This window comes from Colobus angolensis, unplaced genomic scaffold (assembly GCF_000951035.1).
Source record: "Colobus angolensis palliatus isolate OR3802 unplaced genomic scaffold, Cang.pa_1.0 Scaffold749, whole genome shotgun sequence".
Classification (NCBI taxonomy): Eukaryota; Metazoa; Chordata; class Mammalia; order Primates; family Cercopithecidae; genus Colobus; species Colobus angolensis.
In genome coordinates this window covers 56,342-65,640 of record NW_012121254.1, presented here as the reverse complement: position 1 = coordinate 65,640, position 9,299 = coordinate 56,342, and the positions used below count along the sequence as shown (strand labels likewise).

General features: G+C 53.3%; 1 protein-coding gene across 1 annotated transcript in view; it reads right to left on the bottom strand.

Annotated features, from left to right (window-relative positions):
- RANGAP1 (Ran GTPase activating protein 1) overlaps positions 1–9,299 on the bottom strand; it is a 38,523-nt gene that overhangs the window by 14,769 nt on the left and 14,455 nt on the right. The window contains exons 3-4 of the mRNA XM_011927787.1: positions 7,240–7,419; positions 4,094–4,228 (exon numbers count right to left, since the gene is read on the bottom strand). Of these exons, the coding sequence (XP_011783177.1) occupies positions 4,094–4,228; positions 7,240–7,419 (315 nt within the window). The remainder of the gene's footprint in view (positions 1–4,093; positions 4,229–7,239; positions 7,420–9,299) is intronic.

Here is a 9,299-nt window from a genome sequence, read left to right as displayed (position 1 = left end):
AGTAGAGATGGGGTTTCACAGTGTTAACCAGGATGGTCTCGATCTCCTGACCTCGTGATACACCCGTCTCGGCCTCCCAAAGTGCTGGGATTACAGGCTTGAGCCACCACGCCCGGCCTGGTAGGTTGATTTCTTGTTCTCAGTCTGGTATCTTCTGCACAGAGGGGACCCTGGCTGTGGTGGGCAGTCACTCACGGCCCTTCTCTGGATGACACAGCTCCATGTGACCTTTCTTTCTTGGGGCCTCCTACCCCACCCACCTACACAACATAACCCCTTCGACATGGCGTGTCCCTCTCTGGGGATGAGGGGGCTCTTCCCTGGGCCACGCAGCCCTATCGCAGCCTGGCATTTTGATACCCATTCTCTCTGCCTGGAACACTCTATCTACTTATTTTATTTTTATTTTTTTTCTTTTTTTGAGATGGAGTCTCATTCTGTCGCCCAGGCTGGAGTGCAGTGGCATGATCTTGGCTCACTGCAACCTCCGCCTCCTGAGTTCAAGTGATTCTCCTGCCTCAGCCTCCTGAGTAGCTGGGATTACAGGCACATACCACCACATCTAATTTTGTATGTTTAGTAGAGATGGGGTTTCACCATGTTGGCCAGGCTGGTCTTGAACTCCTGACCTCTGGTGATCCAGCGTCCTCGGCCTCTCAAAGTGGCTGGGATTACAGGCGTGAGCCACCACACCCGGCCGGTCAGCACTTTCTTGACAGGCTAACTCCTATGCGTTCTAGGGCTCTTGTTTTGGTCACCTCCTCTCCCAGGAAGGCTTTCTGATTCCCCCAGCCAGAGTCCGGTGCTCTTCCTCTGTGCTCCCGGAGCACCTGGTCCCTCCTCTATCATGGTGGTCCTCACCCTGCCTACATTCAAAGTCTATATTCCATCTGCACCCCATCAGCCCCTGAGCTTTGGAGGAGAGGGCCATGTCCCAGTCTCCACTGTGACCCAGGACTGAGGGTAGGCCCGGCATAACTGTGCCAAGGAGCCTTCTGCTGTCCTCGGGTGCTCAGTGAAGCATGGGGTGATGGGGGTAGCAGGTGGTCCACAAATAAATACAGGAAGGCCAACTGAGGCACACTCCAGGTCAGGCCTTCTTACTATTTTCTGTGCCATGAACCCTTCAGGCTGTCTGGTGAAGCCCCTGGGTCCCCTCCGCAAAAAATGTTTTTTAAAATTTTAAGATAAATTATACAGAATTACAAAGGAAATCGCCGGGCGCGGCGGCTCAAGCCTGTAATCCCAGCACTTTGGGAGGCCGAGACGGGCGGATCACGAGGTCAGGAGATCGAGACCATCCTGGCTAACACGGTGAAACCCCGTCTCTACTAAAAAAATACAAAAAATTAGCCGGGCGAGGTGGCGGGCGCCTGTAGTCCCAGCAACTCGGGAGGCTGAGGCAGGAGAATGGCATGAACCTGGGAGGCAGAGCTTGCAGTGAGCCGAGATCACGCCACCGCACTCCAGCCCAGGTGACAGAGCAAGACGTCTCAAAAAAAAAAAAAAAAAAAATTACAAAGGAAATCAACTCAGAACAGTTATCAAAACATTTAGGAAAAAACTCCAAACACGTGCTGTAGTGATATACAAACTTCTTCTTTTTTGAGATGGAGTCTCGCTCTGTCGCCCAGGCTGGAGCGCAGTGGCGCGGATCTCGGCTCACTGAAAGCTCCACCTCCCGGGTTCACGCCATTCTCCAGCCTCAGCCTCCCAAGTAGCTGGGACTACAGGCGCCCGCTACCTCGCCCGGCTAGTTTTTTGTTTTTGTATTTTTAGTAGAGATGGGGTTTCACAGTGTTAACCAGGATGGTCTTGATCTCCTGACCTCATGATCCACCTGCCTCAGCCTCTTAAAGTGGTGGGATTACAGGAGTGAGCCACCGCGTCCAGCCACAAACTTCTTGTTAATGCACTAAGTAAGATCTAGGGGTGGGTTTGCTATTACTGTAATTTTGATGTAGTGAGAAATATTTCTATATATCAGCAATAATTATAACTTCACATGAAATATCTGTGATTTCCACTGGGGATAAAGTCACAAGATTTTCTATTTATTTATTTATTTATTTATAAGACAGTCTCGCTCAGTCGCCCAGGCTGGAGTGCAGTGGTGAGATCTTGGCTCACTGCAAGCTCTGCCTCCCAGGTTCACACCATTCTCCTGCCTCAGCCTCCCCAATAGCTGGGACAACAGGCACCTGCCACCACACCCAGCTAATTTGTTTGTATTTTTAGTAGAGACAAAGTTTCACCGTGTTAGCCAGAATGATGTCAATCTCCTGACCTCATGATCTGCCTGCCTCAGCCTCCCACAGTGCTGGGATTACAGTCATGAGCCACCGCACCTGTCCTTTATTTATTTTTTAAAAAATTTTAGGCTGAGCACAGTGGCTTATGCCTATAATCCCAGCACTTTAGGAGGCCAAGATGGGTGGATTATCGGAGGTCAGGAGTTTGAGACCAGCCTGGTTAACATGGTGAAACCCCATCTCTACTAAGTAAATACAAAAATTAACATGGTGGGGTGCACCTGTAGTCCCAGCTAATCGGAAGACTGAGGTGGGAGGATCATTTGAGCCTGGGAAGCTGAAACTGCAGAGGGCCGAGATTGCTACTGGTGCACTCCAGCCTGGCCACAGAGTGAGACCCTGTCTCAATAAGTTTTTTGTTTGGTTCAGGGGCTACATGTGCTTGTTTGTTATGTGGGTTATTCACAGGCCTTTCTAATGCTGTGAGGTTTATTGTCTACATTCATGATCAAAAGTCACACTACATACTTTAGCTATGTTAGGGATAAATAATGATGTTGTTTTTTCCTCATCCATGTTCACAGACCCCTGAATTCTATCCACAGACTGGAGGGGATTAAGAACCCCCATTCGAAGCCCACCAGAGGACACCTATGAAGGCTCAGCACAACCACGCACACCCCCTACTCCTAGTGCACTGAGGACAGCAGGCTGAGGGCAGGGAGGGGTCCAAGGATGGCAGCGAGGCCCCCCTCCAGCTTGAGGAGGCAGCGGGGGCTCCCCTGCAGCCAGGGTGTGGGAGACACAAGGCAGATTTCTATGGTGTTCACTTGGCACTGAAGCAGGCAAGGGGTGTCTACAGGCAGGCTCTGTGGGCAGGCAGGACAGTAGGTGCCATTCCGGCCGGTACAAGCAATGCTCCTAGGATACTGTTTGCTGAAGAAAACATTTAAATGAAGACAAGAGGGGCTGGGCGTGGTGGCTCACGCCTGTAATCCCAGCACTTTGGGAGACCCAGGTGGGCAGATCACTTGAGGTCAGGAGTTCAAGACCACCTGGCCAACATGGTAAAACCCTGTCTCTAATAAAAATACAAAAATTAGCCAGGTGTGGTGGTAGGTGCCTGTAATTCCAGCTACTCGGGAGGCTAAGGCAGAACTGCTTGAACCTGGGCGGTGGAGACTGCAGTGAGCCAAGATCGTGCCACTGCACTCCAGCGTAGGTGACAGAATGAGACTGCCTCAAAAAAACCCCAAAAAACAAAAAAGAGAAGAGGGAGATAGACCCCAAAGTTTTCAGTCCTGTTAGGGGCAAATGTGGCCTTCTGCTGGCACTTGCAGTCGGGGACTCAGCAATGTCCTGGGGGGATGGGGAGAGGAGAGTGGAAGAAGAGCGGGGACAAGGTCACCTGAGAGCACCTCATCTGGCCCCTGAGCCCTGTGGATGCCCCTGACTGTCTCCCTGTCTTGGGAAGTCTGCTATGTTCCTTCTCTGTGCCCCACACCAGGGGCTGGGCCAGGCTACTGTCAGTACTCCCGCCATCTCATTTCACCACTTCTGAGCCTGGCAGATGACACTCCTTGGTCAGAGTGGCCTGCCTGGCCTGAAGTCCCGCAGGGGGCTGCTGCTGGCTTACCTGAGGGAGCAGTCACACACCTTTCCAGAAATGCATGACAGGAATCCTGGCCCATTTTCAGATGGGCTAACAGGCTTGGAGGGGGCACGTGACGCCCCAGGTCTCTCGGCTGAGTGCCAGCCAGGGATTCGCATCCAGGACTGTCAGCCTACTACACCAAGTGCACCTCAGGGTCACGGGGGCAGGATGGAAAGAAACCACTCACCCTAAAAGCTTCTGCCAAGGCAGTGGCGCCATCGTTCTCCAGACGGTTTCTGCCAGCCACGAAGACCTTCAGGGCCAGAGGCTTGCCTTGGGCACTGGATTTCCGGTGACACTCAGTCAGAGCTGCAGCCAGGATCTGTGGGGAAAGGCAAGGGGCCCAGGCCATGGGCAGGAGCCCCTTCTCCCAGTGGGGCAGCCACTGCCACTGAACTGCTCTTCAACATCACACGCCACCCACCGGTGCAGGCCGGGGGTTACAGGACTGCTAACAGCACAACAGTCACACCTTCCATGTGCCCAGCACTTCAGTTTACAAAAGGTTTTTACATCTAATGCTGTGTCACACCAGCCTGAGAGGTTTAGCTTCACTTCGGAGACTGAGGAAAGGGAGAGACCACATGGAGGGGACGAACTTTCAGCCAGGTCCAGGGGAGGGCTACGGCCCTCTGCTAGGTGGGAAAATCATGACTCCTGTTTCCCAGCTGAAGAAACTCAGGGTAAGGGGAACGGAGACTTTCTTATGGTCAATAAACAAGTGGTGGACTCTGGACCAGAGCCCAAATCTTCCAGCTTCTCTTCCACGCACCACAACGTCCAAGGGAGCCAGCTGCCAAGTCCACGGTCCAGAAGGACCTGTCTGATACATGCCTGTACCTACGCTGGCCAGGCACAGTAGGGGCTTGCCTGTTGGCAGTAAAAACCTAACACCCAGCTTGTCCTGTCCCTGGTGTGGTGCCAGGAAGTAGCTTCTACCCTGGTTACACCAATAGGCGAAGCACTGAAAAATGGAGACTGACAGATGGGAATCAGAGCCCATGGTAAATGCGACACAGAAGAATCATGAGCGAGTGCACCAAGAGAGAAGTGAGATTTACAGAACACCTGACGTTTGCAGAGCACCTGCTAAGGCCTGGGCACCCTCGGCATATTTTCTCGTTTCAACCTCAACACTAGCCTGGGAGGAGGCAGGCAGGATTGGCCATACTTTACAGATGAGGAAGCTGAGGCTCTGAGAGGTGAGTGAATCGGCCAAGGTCACCCAGTGAATATTTAGCAAAGCCACACATGGCGGGTAGGTTGGCCTAATCCTGGCATGACACTGCACATAGCCGTCCTTGAGGAACAGAAGAGCCAGCACCTGCCTGACTCCACGGTGGTGATGGTGGATCATGTACACACTCAGGGTAGAGGCATCAAACTTCTGCCAAAGACCAGCCTCTGAGGAAGCTCCTCAGCAGCAGCAGCTGACGGCTAGGTCACCCTCATTCTCCCCAATTCCTTGGAGGCCACATGGTGAGGGCCTTAGCTCCTGCAGGAGTCCAACTTGGGTATGGAGAGTTCCCAAGCACAGGGCCACGCCTCTTGCCCCGTCGACTCCTCTGGGCCCTCTTATTCTCGTGGTGCATGGCGCAGAAACCACACCAAACACACTGTCCAGAAGAACAAGATTCCAAAGGGATTCCAAAGGACCTGCAGGCTTTGGTTAGACACCCAGACTACGGCGTCTGAGCTCCCAAGAGGCACAGGTTGGCAAGGCCAAGACCCAAAGACCTAATCAAATTAGTGGTCCGAGGCACAGAGAATCATTAATCAAACTCCACGGTGGGCCTGTCTGCCTAGGAGGCCCTCTGGCCCTGGGGTTCAAAACTCATTCCCCAACTCATCCCACTGCAAGTACAGGACAGGACAGACAACCCCTGGCTAGTAGGAAAGCTCCCTTAGCCTCAGTTTCCAGACACTGCTGGATGGAGAAGGGAAGTAATGGAAGGAAAACTGAAGCATTTTGCTAGAATAGAGTCTCTGGCTCTCCCAGCATATCCCACTCATTCTAGGTTGGGCTGCACCTGCTTTCTGTGCTGATGCGAACATTTTTATATCTTTTTTTTTTTTTGAGACAGAATTTCGCTCTTGTTACCTATGCTGGAGTGCAGTGGTACCATCTCAGCTCACTGCAACCTCCACCTCCCGGGTCAAGCAATTCTCCTGCCTCAGCCTCCTGAGTAGCTGGGACTACAGGTGCCTGCCACCACGCCCAGCTAATTTTTGTATTTTTAGTCGAGTTTCACCATGTTGGCCAGGCTGGTCTTGAACTCCTGACCTCAGGTGATCCACCCGCCTCGGCCTCCCAAAGTGTTGGAATTACAGGCATGAGCCACTGCACCACCGTGCCCGGCGCATTTTTATATCTTAACACAGGGACAGCTTACTGCCCAAGTGGACCTGGGGGAGGGCTGTCTAAGGCACAGAGCCTGCCCCTGCTCACCCTCACATCAGGCCGAGGGCCACAGGCACCCTCTGCAGGGTAGGCCACTCCAGCTCCTCAGCCTGGGGCTCCATGGGCCTCACTGCACTAGCTACGTGATCCACTCCACCCACCTTTCTAAGCTTATGCTGAGTCATGTGGAAAAATGGGGATGGCACCACCCACCTTTCAGTGTGGGTGGGAAAAGTTAAAGTATTGCATATTCAAATAAGATGTCCCCAACTGCTGTTAGTTCCCAGTGCCCTTTTCTCCCTTTGGTTAGAAAGTGTGTGCAGTGGTTGTAGCCTGGCACTCAGCGTTCTCCAACCCTGGGTCTAAAGGCACTGGGATGGAGTTGGAAGAGAGTAACACGCAGGCTGCCCTCGATGCAGGTTCTGGGAAGCAAAGAAGCTCCACTCTACACTGACCAGCCCAACGTGAAGCTCTACACTGACCTTGCCTGGGGGATGCCCCCCTCACCCCGGGAGCAAGGCCCTGTCCAGGAATAAAGGTGAGCTGTGACAGTGCCTCCCTGAGCGGATGCTCCTCTTTTCAGGCTCCCTCCTCCGCCTGCGTGCCAGGCTCTACCAGCTGCTCTGTGGGTACAGTGAGTGTAGGGATGCCCCAAGCCCTGAGTTTTGCAGAGCCAGCAGGCTGGAGCAGGTACACAGCGGCACTCCCCCTGCGTTGCCAAGCCAACCCAAGAACTTGGGATGGTTGCTTGGCAACCCCACCCTCATGGATGCCTCTACCCTTCGGCCACAGGCTGCTGCCTTTGAGGCCTTTCTCTTTTGAAAACAACGGCTGACCATCCCAGATGGTGGTGGCCAAGGGCCAGGGCACATATATCAGACGGATGTAGATGGACCAGGGGACTCTGCGGGGGAGAGGGCTGTCACACCCACCTTGCCGCCACCGATGCCCATACCACAGTTGTTGAGCTTGAGTTCGTGCAGGGTGAAGCAGGCTGAGCTCTTGAGCAGGGCCTCGAAGCCCTGCACACCATCGGGCCCAAACGCATTGTCACTTAAGTCCAGCTCCACCAGCTGGGCCCCAGCTGTGATGAGTCCTTCCCCTAGTGAGATCTGGGCACAGAGGAAGCTCGTGTCAGTTTCACAGACATCCAGCAGGTGCTGCTTCTGTGCCGGGCCCAGCTCTGCCTTCCAAGGACACCCTGGCTGGTGCAGAACCAGCACAGACACAAACCATTTCGGCATTCTTAAGACTGGAAACTCTGCAAAGGGCTCTTAACAGCTGGAGAGTGGGGTGTGCTTATGCATGGGGTGGCCTGGGAAGGCTCCTTGTAAGAGGTGGCATTTGGGCTTAGTCTGAATGAGAATCAGCTAGTCAACGTGAAAAGACTTCAGGCAGCTGAAAAACAGGAGCAGAGAGACATAAGCATGAAGCAGCAGGCTGTGAGCCTGGGGGCAAGCTGTGGGTAGACTCCAGAAGACAACATGGCATGGGCTTTGGGTGGAAGGGAAGTGAGGGGTCAGATCAGGCAAGAGCCTTGAATGCCAGTCCAAGAACTGTGTGCCTCAGCCTGAGAGCACCAGGCTTTGAGGTGGCTGAGGGATACGGAAGTAACATCCCCGGACCCGAAGAGAGCAGATGCACAGGAAGATGGGCTGGAGTGCCCTCCCAGGAGCGTGAGGCAGCAACACTGGCAACAGAGAGGGGACCTGCCGGCCAGTGTGACAAGTGCAGGAGCGGAGCTGCCTGTTCACGGAGCAGGGGACATGCAGAAGCTGGTGGCTCCCTGGACAAGCAGGAGGAGGGAGGGAGGAACCGCAAATGCCTCCAGGGTTTCTGGTGGTGACTGGCAGATGGAGGTGGCCATCTCCAAGCCACGGCCAGGATCAGCTTTAGGCAGGAGGATCTGGAGCTCTCCTGGAAACCTCCTGGGCTGGAGAGAGCTACACTCCCTCATCCCACCAGGAGAAATGGTCAGAGAGGAGGCTCTGCCAGAGACTGGAGCAGAAATGGGGCAGAAAGAGAGTTTTCTTCACCATCTTTTCTAACTTGAAATTCTTTTTTTTTTTTTGAGGTGGAGTCTTGCTCTCTCTCTCCCAGGCTGCAATGTAATGGCATGATCTCAGCTCACTGCAACCTTCACCTCCCAGGTTCAAGTGATTCTTCTGCCTCGGCATCCTGAGTAGCTGGGATTACACACACCTGCCATCATGCCTCGCTAATTTTTGTACTTTTGTAGACACAGGGTTTCAGCATGTTGGCCAGGCTGGTCTTTAACTCCTGACCTCAGGTGATCCGCCTCCACTCAGCCTCCCAAAGTGCTGGGATTATAGTTGTGAGCCACTGCACCTGGCCTGACTTGAAATTCTTTTATATACAATCACTGAAATGAACTTCCTTTTTTTTTTTTTTTTTTTTTGGCTCTGTCACCCAGTAGTCTTGCTCTGTCACCCAGGTTGGAGTACAGTGGCATGATCTTGGCGCTCACTGCAACCTCCACCTTCTGGGTTCAAGCAATTCTCCTACCTCAGCCTCCCAAGTAGCTGGGAAAACAGGCAGGTGCCACCAGGCCCAGCTAATTTTTGTATTTTTAGTAAAGACAGGGTTTTGCCATGTTGGCCAGGCTGGTATCAAACTCCTGACCTCAAGTGATCTACCCACCTCAGCCTCCCCAAGTGCTGGGATTATAGGCAGGAGCCACCACACTCAGCCAGAAATGAATTTTCTTAACCTACATTCCAAATCCTAGCCTCACAAGCCAGGTGCAGTGGCAGGCACCTGTAATCCCAGCTACTTGGGAGGCTGACGTGGGAGGAATGTTTGAGCCCAGGAGTTCAAGACCAGCCTGGGCGACATAGCAAGACCCTGTCTTTAAAAAAAATAAAGGCTGGGCGCAGTGGCTCACGCCTGTAATCCCAGCACTTTGGGAGGCCGAGGCAGGTGGATCACGAGGTCAGGAGATCAAGACCATCCTGGTTAACATGGTGAAACC